Consider the following 21,608-nt stretch of genomic DNA (forward strand, 5'->3'; position numbering starts at 1 on the left):
TCATTATTCCCTGGTTGGCCTTGGCGCCTTCACGGCAGTTCTGTCTTCTGGGGCTGTTGCAACATCACTCACCGGTGTTGGAATTGTTGTCGGCGCGCCTGTTGCCGCGATAGCCGCTTTATCTGGCGCAGTTTCCACTGGCCTGTCCGTTGTCAACAGGAAGCTTGAACGCAAAGTCAATAAGCACTGGAGAATCCATTCTCTGGCTATTGCAAAACATGACTCGATTAACCTCGCCGTCTCACAGGCTCTTAATGATAATCGGGTTTCTGACACGGAGTTTCAACTGATCACACGTGAAATGCAGAAATATCGCCAGCTTAAAGAGACCTTACGCTCGAACTTTGCGCAAATACAGACAAGTCCAATCCAGCCAGATATCGTAAAAATAAGAAACCAGGTTCGGGAAGAATATAGAAAAAAACTTGCAGATTTGAACTAAATTTTGAACGAAAACACACAAAACTTTCTCTTTGTCTTATCAAAAACAGGTGATTGTGATATTTGTCATGTCACAAAAATAGCCTTGAACTTTCTTGAAGGTTACTCACTTCACGCAGTCAAGTGCGAAATAGGGAAAAAAAACCCGATCAGCTGTTTCTTTTTATCGCTCTAGTGAAGTCTCTTTCCCTTACCAAAACAACCCTATTTTTAAACTTATTTTAAAGCACTTAAAATGTATTTTGATGATTTAAACACTGTTTTGAGGCCATCGTTATGTATTTAAAAGGTACTTTGCAAAAAATTTCAAATTGTGGTGAGTGTTTAAATTATATTTCAACGTATATTTAAACTGTATTCCACAACAACGATAGGTTGTACCTTACCAAAACAGCTGTATTTTTAAACTGATTTTAAACTGTTTTGAACGTATTTTGACGATTTAAACAGTATTTTGAAGTCACTATAGGGTATTTTTGTGCTATTTTGTGCTATTTTGTACAAAATTCAAAATTTTGCTTCTTGTTTGTAATGTATTTCAAGTATAGTTAAAACCTACTTCATGACATTGGAATGATTTTCACTGTTTTTAACGTAGTTTGAGCTCAAAACAGGGTTTAAATAGGGGATTTAAAATCTATTTTAATACTATGGCCACAAAAATTTCGTTCAAACAGTTTAAAAATTCTAGTTAAACCCTGTTTTGAAAGTTATGTTGGCAATGGCTGTAGGTTTAAAAAGTATTTTACAAATTTTCAGTGTTGAAATAGTCTTTAAATAGGATATTTAAAATGTAGTTGACATGTCAAGAACATAAAATATGTTTTAAATAGGAAGTTTAAAACCTATTTGAGATAGCAATTCATATTATAAGCTTTAAAATACAACCAAAACAGTCTGTTTTAAACATATTTTAAGTTTTAATCAGGCGAGTATACTATTTAAATAGTACTTTTAAATAATGACAATGTCTATCTTAAAAACAGATTTTAAATACACTATTTTTGCACTATTTATAAATCTAGCCCAATGGAAATTTATAATTCAATCAACATAATTTGCATCCCCTTTTTGAAAACTGCTTTAGTGTGTAAGCTTTTAAGACTCTCTCAATGTCAAAATTAATCAAAAATTTAGCCGAGCCAAAAACATGAATCTGTGGACAAACAAACCTTTTCGCAAAATAGCACTCTCTTGCCCCCCTGCATGTACATGTATTCCTGTCTTTCTTTTTCTCCGAAGTATCAAGCACTGTTTATAACCAAAATGGCAGGCAAAGACTGAACAACTCCAGGACTTCCCAGAGGAGTTTTTCGATAGGCGTTAAAGTAAATTCCAGTCTTCTCTAAAAGGACATGGTCACAGATGCCATGTTTGTTCACAAGTGAGGTTCAGGTTGAGAGCGTGTGCTAGGCCGCATGTACATGCACAATATATAAGTTCTATCAAAAGTGTCATTACTTTAAAAATTTACCAGAAGCAATCAAATCTCTGAAAGCAGCAACTAATAACTCAAGGAAAATTGATCCAAGTAATTGGTTGACATTATACTTATTAATGATTGGGGCTGCTCCTAATGGCAAAACATGCCATCACTCACAAAGTAGACCAGAATTAAGATCTCACAATCAAATCACAAAAAAATCACATCTACTCAATATTAAAAAGAAAATTTCAAGGTACATGTAACTAGCTTGCAGTAATTAGCAAATTATTGATTGTGGTCAGTCATCATGTACGTGCTTCAAGATTACATAATTTACATACATGTAATTTTGGCAGAAAGTGTCCCAGTCACAGTGTGCACGTGAAAGATCTCAAAACAAATCACAAGAAATGACAACCACTGAATATGAAAAAGAAAATTGCTTGTAGTAATCAGCCAGTCATTTATTGTGGTCACTCATCATGGTATACATGCTTCAAGATCTTGCAAAAGTGCTGTCACTCACAAAGTACACCAAAATCAAGATCTCACAACCAAATTCCTTTTTTTTTTGTTCTTTCAAACAAATCTTTTTTTCCTGTTTCCCATATGAGCAGTTACAGTTTTCCAGATTTGACAGTCATTTAATTTTGAAGTCAAAAGTGGTTTGAACTAATATTTGTGTACAACAGTTTAGTCATTATTGTTAACAATGTAGGAAATCCATTTTTTTTTTTGTCTAAACAGTTGTTAATGATAAAAGTTGTTGTTCCAGTCTGTTATGAGTAGACTTATGTTGAATTTAGTGGTTGGTTTCAATGAGAGATGCTGTGACCAGGCTAATATTATGAGAGTCTGTGCTCTGATCTGTTAAGAAGAGGCATTCACTACTAACATCACAGCAAGCTGGCAAAAAGCGCCAGTTCCACAATAACTGTGAATAATAATTATTATTGGATGAGGTTGAGCAAAATATCATGATTTGTCAGTGGCAAGCAGATCAATTATTTACCGAAGCTGAAGGCTGAGGCAAATAATTGATCTGTGACCACCCAGTTTGGTTTCACATTTAAATCACTCTCTGACATATCAGGGAAGCGATCTGCCATTTAAATTATTTCACCTGAGAGCTTGGTTTCAATCATGCATGAGAGGAAAATTCAATATTATTTGCAGCAAACACATTTACACGGCACTACGCATGAGCAGATCATTATTTGTAGGCAGTCATTTACAGGTCACTTGGTGGGCTCTCAGCCAATGAAAAGGAAGACAAAATGCATGGAATGATAAAAAGATTTATTTTTCAGTTGTCAACAATAACATTTCAGAACACCTAGAGGCCTTTGCACATTTGCTTGGATGCCATCTTGCAAACTAGAGCACAAGCTTCAAGATCTCGCGAACAACAACTACCGAACCAGGACTTGGAACATTTCATTACTAATTATGTACATGAATCAACTGCATTATCCACTTACCCATTCATTCATGTCCTAGTGGGTTATTCTGTAACTGGTTAAATTTTCTGTTTCTTGAAAATGTTACGAGCAAAAGCAAATAAAGAACCCTCATTGGACCACATAAAAACGCCTTGGTGGTAAATCACACTGGTTCCGCAAATCTTTCCCAACTTAATTGTTTCATCTGCCTCAGTTTCTTGCAAAGAATGAAATACTTCAGCTACATGTAGTTTTCTGTGTTTTCATCCTTCTCTTATTACTTCGTCCTCTTGTCTTTCATTATTTTTTCTTCTTCTTGCCAGGTAATTTCTTCTTCCTGAACCTTTGTTGTGCTTAGCCATATTTTTTGGAAATATATCAACCTGCCACATAAATGTAGTGCATTCATCTAATCAAAAATTTGGTGAATTTGAACTACACTGAATGCTTGTCTATCCCCCACTGAAGGTCAAAACTAACATGTGCACGGGGAGAAGTCCCTATCACTAGGCCCTTCAACCATTTTCCAGAGCCCCAATCGTTCGATTAAGTTCGATTGATTTCGATAAAGTTCGTTTAATCGAACGTTCCATTTGGTACGTGATTAGTTACGTCTGGAGCAAAGCCATGCACCTAAGAGAAAGCTTCTTTTATGAATAAACATTTGGCGCATCCAAACAAGAAATCGCCAAGCATTACCCGCGTATGTCTCAATGTAAAATACCTGAAAATACGCTTGAAAAAGTTACGAGGGTTGTAAACAAAGAAATGAAGTTTAAGCAGATAAAATAAACAGATACCGTACCGTTAAAAATCCTGGGCTAAGAACTATATCCAATGTGGCGATCGATGCGATCCTCTTGCTTCGTTTTGGCGGTCGTAACTTTTGGCGCAAACGGATTTTCCGGTCGATTTTCCGCTGACCCGCCGGTGCAATACTCTGATGCGAGCATTTTGGTCAGCTGTGATTGCATGAAAGATCATGTGAGTGACCACGTGACTTGTTTCCATTTCAAAATTGTTGTGTAAAACGGAGGTTTCGTTCCAGTCGTTTAAAACCAGTGCAACAGTTCATTTGTTTGTTTTTTTACCTTTTACTGGACGAAAAGTTAAGGGACCGAACCGAATCATATGACTCGTGGGTGCAGCGACCATGATTTATCTTTCTGATAGACTTCAACTTGGTAATGTCTCAAGAAATGGAGGTAAGCCGACCATCTTCTGTCTTGGTGTGTCTTTCATTCGAAAAGATGCATGCACATGTAAATACATGTAACATATCTGTTACCACATCAGCTGTTTTATCGAATTAGATGATTGCCTATGAAACATAGATCTGAATTTTGAATTGTTCTTCGTCCAGTCTACATAATTAGGTACTGTTCTATATACATGTATGATCGGTTATATGGCAGTTATATGTTTGCAACTGTGTATGCCATTTTTGTGCAGCCGTAAATTACTCATCCATTGTGATCATTTTACTATCTTGACATGGCATAAACTGATCGATCTCTTCGTAGGGAAATTAAAGTGCGAGCTGTGGAAGTTGAATCAAACAGTTTGTTTTTCTTCAAGTGGAAAGGCAACTTTATAGACTTAACATGATAACAAAACATACATGGACGCTAAAATATTAAACCCTGCAATAACTAAACAATGCAGTAAATAATTTTGTTTTTATTTTCAGCTTTGAGAAACAGGAGATGGAGAGTGGTGCTACCCTGTTAGGGCCAAAGTCTCTGTGAGTCTGATAGGGGTCTTTCAACTGCCTTCCGGTTACAAAGTTATTGCTGCAATTCTGCAATCATTGGTAAATTTTTAAAGGAGGAAATAACTAAATTTAGGGTTAGAAAGGAAGCTATATGTAGCTACTACAGTCATGCCACATCAGTGAAAGTACAGTTGTTTCTTGTTGGAAATGAATGAACCTTACAACTTGATGGGATAATTTTTGTTAACTTGTAAATAATAATATTATCGATCATATATTACATACACTGCGGCTACAAAGTTTATTTCAAGGGGAAAATGGTATGCATTAATTAATTCTTTCATGATGGAATACTGTAGTTTTTGTAAAACTTTACCTCAAATTGCACATGACCTTGACTTGTGACAGCTTGGGTTCCCTATAACTTACTGCAAGTGGTTTTGGTTTTATAAGCTTCATCTTGCCAGGGTGGGAAAAAAAAAATGAAATCTAGCTGCCCAGTGGGCCAGTATATTTTAGTTTTCAGTTGGCTCCACTAAAATATTACTAATGCCCAATGGGCACGTAGGGTTCATGCCTTATCAACTACATCATTTACTAGTTGCTGTCTATATTCAGTGATAGACTATAACAAAATGAGTTTATTGGCACTATGAAACTAGGTGAAAGAAACTACCAACAGTGACAATTGCTGTGTCAGATACAAAGTATGCTTGGATTTTAAATTAATCCATGCTTTCAACTCACTGTTTTGCTCATCTTGCAGTCTTAAGTTTTGAAATAGGCTTTGATTGGAAATTATCATTCACAAGATTATATGTACTGAGACTAATTTCACTTGCCCACCTGACCAGACCTCCAAACTTCCATTTTCACTTGCCCAAGAGCAAAATTTACTTGCCCCAGGCAATGGGATGTGGGTTTTTCCCTGCCCTGCTTGCTAAGACTACAAGTATTCCCTCTTTGGCTTAGGACCTCTTCATATGAGCCCGGTCAACCAGCCTGGCTCATTTTCTGAGATCTCACCTCGCTACTCTTTCCTTCGTAAAAATTTTGATGTGTTCATATATGTATGAGAAGCCAGGCTGGCCCGGTTACTGAGATCTCAGTTTTTGCGTCCAAGATCTCAGTGACCAGGATGAAAATTTTCCCATATGAACGCTCCAGCCCGGGTACCCAGGACAAAACTTTTTAGGCAAAATAGCTTCGCTTTTGCAACACAGCACTTGGCCAGTTACCTGGCTCATATGAAGAGGCCCTTAGTCATGCGTGACACAAAAGAAAATCAACATTTTTTTCTCGCTGTTTTCATTTGCATCACACACAATAGACTACGCGAAAGAGGCCAGGACTACTCATAGTATGAATATCTGTAGGCCCAATAAGATGGTACAGCTTTAATTGCTACATGCACTTGTACATGTACATAAAACAAGTCCATGACTCAAAATCAAACCCACAAGTTGCTTGCAACTGTAACATGGACCACATAAATGATGCAGGGTTTAGTTGCAGCCTCAGACATTGCTCAGTGATGAAAGATGAACAAAACCTTTGCACAACATGATCATCACCTACTAAATTTACAAAAGTCACACATAATGAGTTGTACCCTCTAAATTGGCCTAACGGTTCCCTTGATTAGAAGTGATTGATGCATGTACTGCATGTACGTTTACAATGTATATAGTTCCCATGTACAGACCAGGGTTGTCATTAATTTTTTAGTCACCTGTAGCCTTATTCTCCACACCCATAGCAAATTTGTTACTTTGTGGGTGATTTCTCTAAACAACAGGGAATTTCACCTGTAGCATCAAGGGAAAATCAAGCATACTCAGCCATAACAGATGTTACGGCTTACAACCCTTAATGACAGCCCTGCAGACATAGCATACTAGTACAAGTAAATAACCTGTATTTAGCCTTAAAATGAGTGATATAGAAGATGTTTTATACAAAGTAATGGACCCTTAGCCTCAAGTTCTCAATTGGTATTGATACATGCATGTTCCTTTAACTCCTTTACATTGTTTGCAATTCTTCTTAACAAAGAAAATATGTACCACTGATGATGGCCGTACACTCAAAAATGTTTTGGTTTTTAAAACTGTAGTAACTTTTAGCCTTTTATACATGTACAGTAGACAAAAAAAATATTATGGCAGGCTCAAGTGTTATTACAGCTTTTCATATACAGATACAGTAAGTGTAGAGCTACATACATTGATTATACAAGTAAAGAAAGAAGTAGAGCCAAGCACCCCCATCAAGCTTGAGTTTGCCCTACACTGACTTCTAGCATGTCATGTGTTGTTCACAGCTAGAGCAAAGTTGCATGTAAGTTTAAGATTTTTTTGGCACTATTATGCTGTTTTGACACTATTTTTGAACTATTTTAATACTATTTTTATACTATTTTTACAGTATTTTCATACTGTTTTTATACTATTTTGTGCTATTTTTATGCTGTTTTATACTATATTACTGTATGCCATTTCTAGATTATTTTAAAGCTATTTTCATATATTTATATTGTATTTGACATATTTTTTTTCATATATGATCCACTTTAATTTTTAAACTGTTTAAAGTACTATTGAAATATGTTTTGAGACAGTGGATTTCAATAGTGTTTTAAACAGGTTTTAACGCCTTTAAAATCAGTCGAAAAATATGTTAAAAATATAATTTTGCACCTATTTTAAACCTATTTTGTACAAAATACTTTTAAAATTGTCATTTAAACTAGTTTAAAAATAGTCTTGCAGATTAAAAGCTGTTTTTAAAACGATTTGTGTCCTGTTTTTATTCCGAATGCTGTGTTCCTCGAGAGATTTTTAAAGTAGTTACAGACTATTTTAATTATATTTTTAAACTTAGCAAAGGATTTCGAGTTTTGGAATTTTAACTATATTTTTAAAAGCTTTTCAAAATACATTTCAAATTTTGTTTCAATAGTGTTTTAAACAGGTTTAAACACCATTAAAAGCAGTCGAAAACTACGTTAAAAATACACTTTTCGCCCTGTTTTTAATCTATTTCATAAAATAGGTTTAAAACAGTTTTTAAATAGTATTTAAATACATTTAAAATAGTGTTTGGTTTGGTAAGTTGTACCACTGGCAGTCTCGCTTTTCTTTTGTCTATTGAATCTGTACTCAAGTTTCTCCATGACACCAGGCCCTATAAGAAGGTTACTGGCAATTACATGTACAATCATTAATGTTCAATTTCCAGTAAGTTTGTTGCCTACCAGAAGCCAACAAACCAATTGTTCTGGCTTCCTGTCCTGCCTGGCAGATGGACCATTTTTTATTGAACACCACACATACTATTTCAGTATTCATATAAAACTTCTATAGTATGAAGATTTGCTTGCATTAAAGCTGAAATATGTTAAGAGTAAACATGCTTTAATGTAGCCATATACACAAATGTTATTTGCACTGTTTACATACTGTACATTGTAAGCTGTCAGTTTCAGCCATGCTTCATGTTTGGTAGTATAATAGTTATATCATGGTGCATTTATACAGTGTTCGATCAAATACAGGAAAAATGTACATATTGGTAATTTGCTCTTTAAATTTGCATGCAGAATAACAAATGTCTGCTTAACACTTGCATTTGCTTGGAAATTCATACACTGCCTGATGCCACGGCAAGACAGCTTTCATTCTCTCACATTTCAGCCTAGTGTGAACAATGCATCAGTAGAATACATGCATGTCTATAAATGTCTATAACTTATGGTAATTTTTGTAATCACCCTCTCCACAAAAGTACTATTAATAATTTATTTCTTCTGCATGCCATAGGGTTGGATTGAATAAAGGCAAGAAAAAACAAAATTAAATATCTGAAATACATGCAGATAATAGATTTAATGTCGGTGGATTGGTAAGTTTAACAGTACAATATGTTAATTGCATTAAAATTGCCAATGTACCTGTCAGGACTGTCTTTAGTTGTTCTTGTACTGGTATTTCCAGAAACATTGCCTCCTGTGTTAACTTCAACCGACAAAGGCCACATGTTTCTTCTGCAGGTAACATGGTACCAACATATGATTGGCAGTTCTTGTTTGGGCAATAGAAATGTTTAACAATTTTTTGTGACTGAGTTTGGAAAAAGGAGAAAACTTCTTTGGAATCTTTTGGCATTCTGTTTTCTTTGGGGCAAATAAGGTGGATTAAAGCCAAAATGTCATCAAGGGCAACTCCAGAAAGTTGGTGCCTTGTGATAATCCCCAAAAGCAAAATGACAGTTTCCTTCACAGTAAGTTGTGAATTTGAAAATAATTGTTCATCTGACTCGTCTTGATCCCTAGCCATAGCAGACATAGCTTTTTGCATGTTACTTAACTCTTTTAATTCTTCAAGCAATTCAGATTGATCGAAGAAATCATTAATGTCATCTGAATCCAGAACTTTGACAGGCACATAATGACCACCAGCCCCAACTTCATCATCAGCTTCATTGTCGGCATCATCAGCTTCACTTTCATGTGGGACAATGTTCCACCACTCCAAGTTGTCAGCTAACACTAATAAAGCAAAAGAAAGACAGTCAATCTCCACTAACAGACACTGTCATACCACTCTACCTACAGACACTTCAATTCTCCATTTACCCCTCAGTCAAACTCTGCATAAATTACACTTTTCCGTAGGCGGACACTTTCCCATAAGCGGACACCTTGCTTTGTTCAAGGGAATATATTCACCGAATAATAGACCATTTTACGGTTGTCTGCTCGGCGACCTGGCCTTTGAATGGCAGCGAGGCTGGAGGTGACCTTGCTTTGATAAAGACCTGTCTACTATTGTCATGTAAATGCACCTAGTTAGCATTAGAACAACTTTATTTACACAACAAAAACAGTGAGGTCTGTATCAAAACAAGGTCACCTCCAGCCTCGCTGCCATTCAAAGGCCAGGTCACTGAGAAGACAACTGTAAAATGGTCTATTGGACATAATCCATTGGATTGTGATCGATTGAGTTTGGCTGTTGAACCCAATCGAACACAATCTAATGGATTTAGTTCTGTTCGGTTCGACTTGGTCGATTGAGTTACATTGGTTCGGAAATGATCTACGAACGTTCGACTATGCCGGGAATATCACAAAAATCTCCCTTTTGTTTCGAGGAATGTCACACCTAGCGCTTCGTTATACAAACATTTTTTCACTCGACCGAGTATTCTCCAATCTAGGCCGAGAAGAATTTAATACATAAGCTTAAATGCCGAAGAACAAAGACACCAAGATAAATACTCACGTCCATCGACATCCAAGAATTGAGTAGGAAGCTCCATGTTCTCGGTACGGATTTCTGAAGTTGTGACTTCGGTGACGCCTTCGGTATAATCTTGGGCCCGGCAATCAACTGTATATTTGTGATGAGAAATCAAAAAAATAAGCTTGATACTATATGTAGCGGCTAATTCAAAACAAATCTTGCCATTTCTCACGTACGTTTCTCGTTGGTCGAAGGCTCGGCAAAATCATAGTCTTGAGCATTAATCGGTGGGCAATTCAACGCGGGAGATTCTGCAGGTTTTGCCGCGTGGGTCTTTCTTTTCTTTGGATTAGAGCTGTCGACGACTGCTTCCAGTTCTACATCCACATAATTGCCATCACCTAATATGTTAGTATCTTTAACTCTTAGATCACCCAGCTTCTTTTTCAGTGGGCTCGGTTTTTCGTCCAACTCTATTCCGTGTAGCGTTCCACGTTTGGAAGACATGGTTTAATCAACGGTTTGATCATTATTTTCTTTACAGACAGCGGTTTGTCAGCGGCTGGCGGGTGCATTATTAACAAAGTGAACAAAGCGAACAAAGCGCCCTTATGAGATTTGCGCCAATCGTAAAAAAGCGCGCGTTTCTCTGAGATATCCCCGGTTTGCGCGGGCGGAATTACATTATTCCATGTTTTATGCGCTCACGTTCAACTTGTGGAACATCCGTACACGCTTTTTTTTTGCAACCTTCGCCAGTAATTTTTTAAATATCGTTGGAATCTTTGACGCTTTGAGTGTCGAGGTAAGGAACTTTTCAAGTGTGTTACCGTGCGTGTAAAAGTGGAAGTAATGTTATTATTTGTTGGAATGACTCTAGCTGTGCCTGACGAAAGCCTGACGACAAAATCACGGCGAAAAATTCTAATTGTCTACTCTCTTTCTCTCCACTGACAGATGACCTTTGCTGTTGTGATTTGGACAGGTACAGGGACAACTCCTCTGCCAATAGAGGAGATTGAAATACTTAATATTCAAAAGTTGGTAATCGATGGCAGCGCAGCTCCTGGCTCGAAGTGTTCGATGCAATATCAACAAAAAATGTGGCACGGGAAGATAATTTCCCTGCACGGTGAGTCTCTGGTATGCCAGAAAATCATATTATATAACAAGCCACTTACAATGAAAGATAGTTTGTAGTAATCGAAACAGGATCGACAAATAATTTCTATCTGACACACAACTATGGTATACTGGCCGTGGCCTGGTATGTTGCAGGACCTTGCCGAAATAAAGGACCGCGAAAATAGATTTTGATCGTGGAACCTTTGTTATTTCCCGCCATTGCCTATTTGCAACCAATCTGCCTTTCCATCACAACGTATAATCTGAAATACCATTTGCATTTCGTACGAAAGTCGGGCTGCAAATTATATTTTTGGGGCGTGCCGTGCTTCCTCCAGTATGTGTATACACAGTACTGAGAATAAATTTCAAGACATCTTTTAAATTTGTGGATTTCAAATAACCGTTTACTAAGTGAGAAATAATTCGCATATCGTGAAGTATCCTGTTAGAAGTTTGATTTGGGGATTTACCTCTGTCTACACGTTTCAGCAGCCGACGCTATACCTGTGTATTTCTGGCATTTCCGGTGTAGAATTTGAACACCTTGTATTTTGCCGAGACCTTGCCGTATTTCTAGTTTTCTCTTATTAAACCAGCGGCCTCATGATATCGGCAATTATTTTCAAATTGTTTTTTCGATATATTAAGAACCTGGCCGCGAATAAGCTCTGCGGGTTCGGTTCAGTACCGGTAGTCTGTCGCCGCTTCCCGCCGTCTCGGGTTTTTGCGATCGAAGTGTACAGTCACACATTGCGGTCAGCAGTTGTGCTTAGCGATCACGTGATTTTACCTGTTTTTTGAACGAGAAGCGAAGGAGGTTCGTCTATCGAAGACTTATTATGATGGATTTTTCGTGCAACCAGTTGTAGGAACGTACAGTGTACTCGCACTTCAAAGGTAAGCAAATACATTCATTTTGTGCCATTATACTTTAGGCCATCAAATCTCAGCACACGTTAGATATAAGCTTATGTTCTTCTTGTATCATTTAAAATAAAGGGAATAACGAACTCGATATTTAACAATAAAATTAGGCTTTCAAAATCAAAACTTCTGGTTTGGTTGTGGCTTTTTGTAGCGTGTAACTTAATTTATAAATTATTTCACTCGGTGAAAAACCTTATTTCAATTAACATTGTTTTTAACTTAACGTTGCACCAGTGTTAGTGTTAGTGTTAGTACGTACAATGTACATTCATTTAGTGCTACACCGTATTAACATTCTCAGACTGACAATATACTGAAATAACTGTTAACTTATCAACTTTGTTTGTAGAAAAACTGAAAGATGCTAAAGAGGCTTCATTTCTCTTAGAAGATGGGTATGGCGATGAATCAGATGGTGAGGAAGGTGAGTAGCACTGGCCTTATCATGGTTTTCAGCACCATCTTCATAGGTACAAATAGGCAAAGTGGTGATAAATTACAGTGTCTGAAAAGAAATTTGTTGGCAAAAAAACCTTTTGAAAATCGAATTTTGAACAATGTTTGAATTGCAACATTAAAATTCTATATGGCAGACTATTCATTTGTCTGTAAATCTGTGTGGATAGATAGTGTCAAAAATCGTGATAAGGCCTACTTATTTATTTTCAGTACATTATCAGCTAATCTTTTGGCTAAACTCCAGAATACCCGGCCACTTATTAGCATCTCATTGAATAAGAATATCAACTATTGTTATATACCTCGTTCTTCAAAGCCCACCAAAACATGTAAATAAAGTGGCCGGGTATTCTGAAGTTGCTCCAACATTTTGTGGAAATTTGCCACCCAAACCTTGAACGTATGACAAGCTAACAACAGACCACAGTATTGGAAATTCTCACACTGACAGTGCCCTTTTATTGATTCGATTCGATTAGGGGTTGCATCCCCTTCAGGCCGTTAAGGAATGGATGCATGTCATCAGCCCTACAAAATATCCTCCTTATTCAATATGAGTTTTTAATGATTGAATTCTGGGAGATTGTATATAGGTAATCAACATCTCATTTTATTCGTGTTAAAATATGTTTAGCTGAACAAGAGAAGTTACAAGTGAAGGAAAGGAATGGAAAAGGTACTCTGCTAAGTTTATGTTCTTTACTGAAACATTGATTGGTTACTTTCGATCCTAAATATTTTATAAAGAAGCTCAAAGGTCATTGTGATTTTAGTCAGAAATTTATACATGTAAATTTCATTTTCACAAATTTCATTTCCAGTTGCTGATGCCTCCATTAAAACATCTTAAAATCCTTGTTTTATCACCCTCAAAGTGTTGACTTGCTTTCACACGAACATTTTGAGCTGTAAAAAAACAACTAAATATGCTCTCAGAGCAATTGGGAATTTCGGTGACTATTTCCTTATGTACATATGGTTTAATCACACCTAACTCAGTTTTTAAGAGGAGCCATTTGCCCATTGTATAAATTTTTGCATATGAAATATCCAATTGAAAAAGACATGTTTCTTGACAGGTTGTCAACGTTGTTGAGTTTTTAAGTTTTGTCGAGAACTTTTGTTTGTATTCTACATCAACATCATTGGTCCTGCAAAAGATCACTACATGTACCAATTGATTGTTATCAATTCTCATTCTGATTTGTAAACTCTATTTCTAGTGACCATTTCAAGTACTAGATGGATTGTAAAGGAATTATTTTTTTATACTAGACTTGTGGGAGGGGGAGCCTTATAACATATAGAATTTTAGGTTTACATGTATACAGTAGAATCCCAATTTCTCAAACCCTCAATTTTTTTAACCTCCCGATAACTAGAATCAAAAGTCCTTTCGGTTGAACACTGTAATTTTAGCCCCAATTTCTCAAACTATCCAATTTTTTGAACCAATATTATTTTTGTTCCCTTCGAGGTTGGAAAAATGAGGATTCCACTGTATATCATTCTGTAAAGTGTTGAATATGGTCGGGTAATGAAGCTGTGAGGAAAGTAAGAGTGTCACTATTTAAACTGCCATTCTTTTACAGTTCCCACAGCTGAGAAGAAACCTTTGCCTTCAAAAAAGAAAAAACAAGGTAACACTTGGTAATAATATTAATTCTCAGGTCTTTCGTTAAAAAGAATGGTTACTATATGGGGGTGGGTGGGGAATTTGCTGGTTTCTTGAAGAGCAGTACCCAGGACAAAAGCAACTGCATAGAAAAAAATAATATACTAATATACCAATATATAATAATATGAAGCATAACAGGCCCTGCTCTAACATAATGAGCTGTTATACTATATACAGCACAACATACAAAGAAATTAATGTGATACTTACATGTATAAGCCTCAACAAGAGACAAGAGTGCTGTGGGCAGTTATGAAAATGTAAAATGCTACCTTATAACAAAGATTAAACCAGGACATACACATACTATTGCTCTGTAGGTAACAATGAACAAAGTAGAAAGAAGAAAGACCCAGTCCAATCCAAGAAAGGTAGGTTTACTTAACCATAATCAGAATCATGACAATATTATCACTGTAATATGTATAATATAAATTATGCAAAGTTTGTTGGTTGTTGTGGAGTCCTTTTTCATGTGTGTGTGGATTATAAAGAATACATGTACAGGGGTTTCAAAACAAGGCAGTAACTGCTGGGGTTCTGTCAGCTACTTTAGTACACCTTGAATGATTCATAACAGTTTCTTTGGTCATGCCAATCAGTTCGCAACAAACAAGCTAACTTGCAACAGCTACTTTACTCTGCCAGTTGTTGATACCCATTTTGAAATATTTTGAAACCCTAGAGTGGATGCCAGTTACAATAGTTCTTTTCTTTTCTTTTCTTTTCTTGTCTTTGTCTGTGTCATCCTAAAGGCACATCATGGAAAAGGGAAAGATACATGTATATCTACATGTACATGTATACATGTATATTTAAAAAATGAGCATACAGCGTATGCTTAATGTTATATATATCGTTCATGCTGCCAAATGAATAAAAACATGACTTGAAAACAACTGAAATGTTGTATTTTCCAATCTTTTCAGCTGGGGACAAAAAAGTCTCAAACAAGAAAGAAAAAGGTAAACAATTGAACATTCTTTATCTCTCAATGCTGATTTATGTTTCAAATCTAAGTGTAGTTTGCATTGTAAGGATATTCTCTGTTCTGATCACATGACTGGTCAAATATGGCTGTGATTAGAAACCTTCCTTAGCAGTCAATTAGTACATGTAGCTATAATAAAGAGTCTCCCCCCTTGAAGGAGAAGGTCACTCCAAAAAATGTACATATATTTTTTTTCAATGCTAATAAAAACCTCGCACTAAGTTTAGCCTCTCACCGAAGCTTCAGCCTCTAAAGTGCAGGTTTTGCACTTTAGAGGTTGATTTGATCATAAGAGCACTCTAAGTTAACTATTGCAAATGTCCATTGACAACCCTCTATAACTATACTATCATTTTGTTGAATCATAGCCAAAAAAGCTCCATCAGAGGCACAGAAAAAAAGCTGTGCTCAGCTGGTTGCTTCAATAACAGCACCCTTTACGGTAGCGGATGATTCTGAAGACAGCATAATCTCATCTAGCAGTGGAGAGTCTGACACAGAAGTCAACACCCCACAGCCATTGGTACAACTACCATCCCAACTTATGCACCGGCCACAAGTTGGGATGAAGACACCAAAATCTTCATTTCCCCCTACAAAGTGCATCAATGTGCATTGCAAGGAGGAGAAAAGGGAATTAAAGAGGGAAGTTGAAAGTCTGAAGTAGGAAATTGAAGATTGTAAGTACTGCACATAATAAAACATTGTTTTACACTTAAATGAAAGAAGTAATTGCAGGGATGCAGCGAACAAAAAGTTGCTGGATTATCAACAAGCTGAGCTGGCTTCTCAGCCTGGCCAGTTTACATATACGGTACCTTCAACATTACTCATTTAGAGTCTTTTCTTTCTTGTGATATGTCAGCCAGGGATAAGTTCCTTTTGGCTGGTGAGATTAGCAGTTAAAATCAGCTCAGTTGTTGATTCACTCACTGATTAAGAAATAAAGTCCCCAAAAAATTACACAAGCATTAAAGAGTATTAAGTTTAACACCACATCTAACCTTCACAGGAAATGATGTGTAATTTTCAGTTCATATTTTACAACTTTTTACACATATCAGTGAGACATTTACAAATTTAAAGAAGAAAGGACATATACTGGTTGTACTCCATCGGTCATGAAACAAAAAGAGATGACCTTTTTAAAAATGTGTTATGATTATAGAAAATTAGAACTGATTTATTGTTCACTCAAGTACAGTTACTAACATGTAAATTACCAGCAATATAACCAGGCTGTCACATGTAAAGCTAACAATCCATTCCTTATTAGTTGATGTTCAGTTCCCCAAACATTTAGACCACATCAAAGATTCGATTTATAACTAGGGGGAGACCTGCACTGTAAGTAGTTTAACAGAGTGGTCACTCTGAATAAATACTTTGGAAAGCTAATTAAATATTTTTGTGGCCACTAAAAGTTGTTACATGGGTTAGATGAGCATTGGTGCATGGGGTAAGTCTCTGCAGTTACCATATGCTAATTTTTGTAATTTAATTGTACAGTTGACCTCCCATAAGCGACCACATACAGTAGGCTTGGCATTTTGGGTGGTCACTTACAGGAGGTTTGTCTGTGCTTGTATTAAATTCCAAAAATAGCTTATAAAACACCTCATGTTCATCAGAGTTCTTGTCTAACTTTTCTTTGTGCTACATGTAAATGTAACATTTAATACCCTAATATAATTTTGTACATCCAGGCTTGTCAAATGTTACATTTTGAGTCACCCATTGCCTTGGTCCCCACACCCGTAAAAAACCCGAAAGAATGAGGGCTCATCAAGGATAATCGGCCCTTAATGGCAGCACTGACATCTGTCTTATATTATCACTTGGACATATTTGTCCTATAGACATAATACAGGTTAATGTGGACCTTAAGTTGTTTTCAATTGTCTTTAAGTGAAATCACGTTCATCTAAAGGGCCGCAGAACCATAGTCCAGTCCTGACACCATCAGGAGAGATGGATACAAATGAAGCATCAAAGAAAGGGGTAAGATCAAGTATCCTAGAAGATTAGAGACTAACAATAGGCTTTTTATGCTTAGTCAAAGAAAACTCTCATTCAGTAGTTTGTATCTTATGTGGCTGCAACAAGTGACCCAAGCTATCTACCGGTAAGCTATCTATAAGATTCCGACTACCAAGGGACATACACCTGTAACTCTAGCTTATGACCAGAGAGGTATTGTACTCCGAAGATTCAATTTTCAACGGCTTTTTATGAGAGTGCAACTGTTTTGCAATTTGCAACACATCATCATCAAAAGCAGGGCTCACGAAAAGTGCCATACAATCATCTGGGACGAGTAGCAAGGTTTTGTTTTTTTTTCATGTCCACTTGCCTGATGGACAGAGGTGCAGAAAAGTCATTTGCCAATCTTGACGTAATAAGAAAGTGAAACAAAAACAAGCATGCTCTTGCCCTGGGCAAAGCAAAATTTGAGCGAGTAATGTGTGAAAGGCAAGCTCAAATTCAATTTTTTTTTCAAGGTGTTGTATTTTACTGGGTATAAATTTGATCTAAACTGTTGCAGCTGTTTTGTATTTTAAATTCTGTCTTTGCTACATGTAGGTCCTCACCCATAAGACCTTCACATTCATTTATTTTTCATGTGGTTGTCATAAGCATGAGTCATGTCAAACTGATCTCATTACTTTCATTTGGTTCTTGTCGTGAATGGTCTGATGTTCCTGGGGTCTTAACCTTAAGTACATGTAGACACATGTAGTTGAAGAGTGCTGGGCCTTCACCACTAGGAGGCCTAACCTTCAAAGGATTTTAAATGCAAATGTTTGTATGGACTATGGTTGAAGCAAATTGACTTAGATTTATTTTTTTTATTTTTCAGCTTGCAGAAATTGCACAGGGGGTATGGTGCTGTGCAGTGAAAGTTAAGGCACTGATTAATTCTGTGCCTTCACGGACAGCACTTGCCTGTTCCATGTTATACATTTTTTATCCAAAAGACATCCTCACGGGAAAACGTCTAAAGGACTTGGACCCAAGGGTTGTTGATGCAATTGCAGGTAACATAGTAAATTAAGATAAATGTAAATAACAAATGAGATTTAAATTTCGTAAAATTTCTTGATGAGCAATTACTGTTAGTAGTATTACTTGCACATGTTCTGATCAGTATTTGTTGTATAGACTAGAACAGTTGTTTATGCTAGTTAGAGATTTGTCTTGACTTCTTTTTTTTTTTTAAGATTTTGCTGTGGTTGCAAGAATAAAAGAAAGAGTCAATAAAAAAGAAACAGAAAATAATGGCAACTCAAAAGAGCCGAAAAATGTAACCCGTGGGGATGTCATGCAAGCCATGCGTCAAAAATGTAATCAGTTGATATTTCAAACTAAGAGGCCGACTTACCACAAAGGTAAGATTACTGAAAAGTTTTTTAAATGCTATGTTGAGTTTATGTCAATAAAGAAATAGCTGTTACCAAGTTGCAATATGTAGGTTACATTACAGACATAGCATACATGTACATGTAAGGAACCTTAATTTAAGAAATAAAAAACAAGTACCGTGTTTCTATCGAGTTATAGAAACATGAGTGTAAGCTTGTGAGAATGAGAAATGCTGTAGGAGAATGAGCCGCAGGCGAGTGTTTCCACAGCTTTTGCGAGTTCTCCCAAACTTTCACGAGTGTTTTTATAACTCGATAGAAACACGGAGAACATGTTTTTTATTTCTTTTAGAAAACAACACGATGAAAAAAGGAAAGCAACTTGTTAACTTTGGTTAGCAAAATGTAAATTCTCTTTGCTTGCGCTATCATTACGTCAACAGCTTGTGCTACATGTAGTTCCGTGTTTCTATCGAGTTATGGAAACACGATTTTTAACCAGTCAGCGTGCGTATTTTCTTAGGACTGTTTTCTAATCAGCCTTAAAAGGAGTCGTATGGAAGGTGTTTTATACGAATGGGCCATTAGCCTCACTTGCTGGATATAAAAATACATTCATGAACGAATGTTTTGTCATTGATACTGTTCCTGAAACTCTTTCCTTGTTTTCATTCTTATAGAAAAGTATGTGGAAGCCAAGAAGGCCCGCTTGGAACTTGGAGAACATGCAGTAAATCAATAGGCCATATTTAGATTCATAAGTTACTATATCTCCTCCACTAAAGGGATACTCCCACCCCTCTGGAAAATGTAATTAATATACTACAGCTTCATACATTCATACATTCATACATTCGTACATCTCTTTAGATTTGGCCATTGAGAATTCTACCCCTCCCTCTTAATGGAACTACACAGTGGTTTTTTGAGCACCATCTTCTGTTAAGTACAGTGCGACTACTCCAACCATGCGACTTGGAAAAGAGTTAATCAAGCAGAACACTACCTCAGAACACACGATAGTGAGCTTCCGAAAAAAAAACGAATGTTGAAGAATACAGCAATAGTTATTAAGAAAATTGAAAACCTAACAGAGCGTTGCGGACGTGTCAGGAAACTTAGCCATTTGTTGATTGGTTAGTCTCAATCCTAAATTTGTGACACAGTTTCAGTTAAGCTGTTGTCAAATGAGTTTTCAAGCTAATATTTTTCAGCCAGTCGATTTATCAGTTTGATAATTCGAAATCAAAGTCTGAATCTCTAAGTGTGCATAGTGTTTTCCTGTCAAATGAACTGTTACTTGCTGTCACAAGAAGCAGCCAGTTTATTGTTCTTACTTTACGTTTTGATTGTTTAGCTATCTTCTAGGTGGCCCGGTTTGAGTAGTCGCACTGTAAACAATTGCCAACCATAAACCAGCAGATAGTACTTATCTGATTGGCTGCTCATATTGGAGTTACAGTCTGCTTTTAGCCTCCCACCATTTTTCTGTTGCTCTGATTTAATATAAACTAGTAATACTACTTGCAACGATATGAGTGGTGACTTCTTATGACTCAACACTTTCCACTCTGGTGTGTACAAAAAATCTTTTCTTTGGAAATCAGCTATTTTAAGATTTGTTTTATATCTGACATTTTTAAAACACAAAATAAAATGCCATTGAAATTTTAACAAAAATATTTCCTGCATACATCCAAGCTGTGAATAATTACTGAACTTGTCAATTTTTTCCATGTTAGAACCAATAACTGCCATTACAGTCCTCAGCAAGGCAATTTGTCATTCTGCATTGTTTTAATTGATTAGCTGACCGTTTCGCATTGTTCATATAGTCCATGGTATAACAACAAATTTCTTTTATCACAGACTCAACTGTTATTACGGCTTTTTGTATATAAAAATAAGAGTAGACCCATACAAGCAAAGAAAGAAGTAGGGCCAAGCACCACGCTCAGGCTTGAGTTTGCCCTACACTGACATCTGTCATATTCTGTTTTGTTCACAGCTACAACAAAGTAATGTTTAGGGCTTTTTAGCACTACTTAAATTATGCTATTTTGATACCACTTTTGACCTAATTTCAGATTAGTTTTATGCAATTTTAATACTATTTTAATGCTATTTTTACTGTATTTTCATACTGCTTTTATCCTATTTTGTGCTATTTATATGCTGTTTCATGATATATCAGTGTATGCCATTACTAGACTATTTAAAAGCTATTTTGGTATGTTTAGAATGTATTTGATATGTATGTTTTTCTATATGGCCCACTGTAATTTTAAAACTGTTTAAAGTGCTATTGAAATATATTTTGAGACAGCAGATTTCAATAGTGTTTTAAACAGGTTTTAACACCTTTAAAATCAGTCGAAAAATATGTTAAAAATATAATTTTGCACCTATTTTAAACCTATTTTGTACAAAATACTTTTAAAATTGTCATTTAAACTAGTTTAAAAATAGTCTTGCAGATTAAAAGCTGTTTTGAAAACTATTTGTATCCTGTTTGTATTCCAAATGCTGTTCCTCGAGCGATTTTTAAAGTATTTATAGACTATTTTAATCATGTTTTTAAACTTAGCAAAGGATTTCGAGTTTTGGAATTTAAACTATATTTTTAAACGCTTTTCAAAATACATTTCAAACTTTGTTTCAATAGTGTTTTAAACAGGTTTAAACACCATTAAAGTCAGTCGAAAACTATGTTAAAAATACACTTTTCGCCCTATTTTTAATCTATTTCATCAAATAGGTTAAAAAAAGTTTTTAAAAATAGTATTTAAATACA

At 36.0% G+C, this 21,608-nt stretch overlaps 4 protein-coding genes across 6 annotated transcripts in view; 3 read left to right on the forward strand and 1 right to left on the reverse strand.

Annotated features, from left to right (window-relative positions):
- Positions 1 to 21,608, forward strand: part of LOC145502758 (uncharacterized) — a 274,518-nt gene that overhangs the window by 197,606 nt on the left and 55,304 nt on the right. The window lies entirely within an intron of this gene.
- The window catches only part of LOC145502762 (uncharacterized), a 263,593-nt gene that overhangs the window by 165,420 nt on the left and 76,565 nt on the right, over positions 1 to 21,608 (forward strand). The window lies entirely within an intron of this gene.
- On the reverse strand, positions 8,103 to 10,783 carry LOC145503277 (uncharacterized). Its single transcript, XM_081482772.1, has 4 exons — positions 10,506 to 10,783; positions 10,309 to 10,416; positions 8,976 to 9,572; positions 8,103 to 8,209 (listed from the first exon to the last, which is right to left on the reverse strand). The coding sequence occupies exons 1-4, from the start codon at positions 10,774 to 10,776 to the stop codon at positions 8,103 to 8,105; spliced, it is 1,083 nt and encodes a 360-aa protein (XP_081338898.1). The 5' UTR covers positions 10,777 to 10,783.
- Positions 17,020 to 19,841, forward strand: LOC145502771 (uncharacterized). The gene is made up of 4 exons (XM_081482146.1): positions 17,020 to 17,453; positions 18,313 to 18,490; positions 18,674 to 18,841; positions 19,495 to 19,841. Exons 1-4 carry the CDS (start codon positions 17,424 to 17,426, stop codon positions 19,554 to 19,556), a joined length of 438 nt encoding a protein of 145 aa, XP_081338272.1. The 5' UTR covers positions 17,020 to 17,423; the 3' UTR covers positions 19,557 to 19,841.

This window comes from Orbicella franksi, chromosome 11 (assembly GCF_964199315.1).
Source record: "Orbicella franksi chromosome 11, jaOrbFran1.1, whole genome shotgun sequence".
Lineage (NCBI taxonomy): Eukaryota > Metazoa > Cnidaria > Anthozoa > Scleractinia > Merulinidae > Orbicella > Orbicella franksi.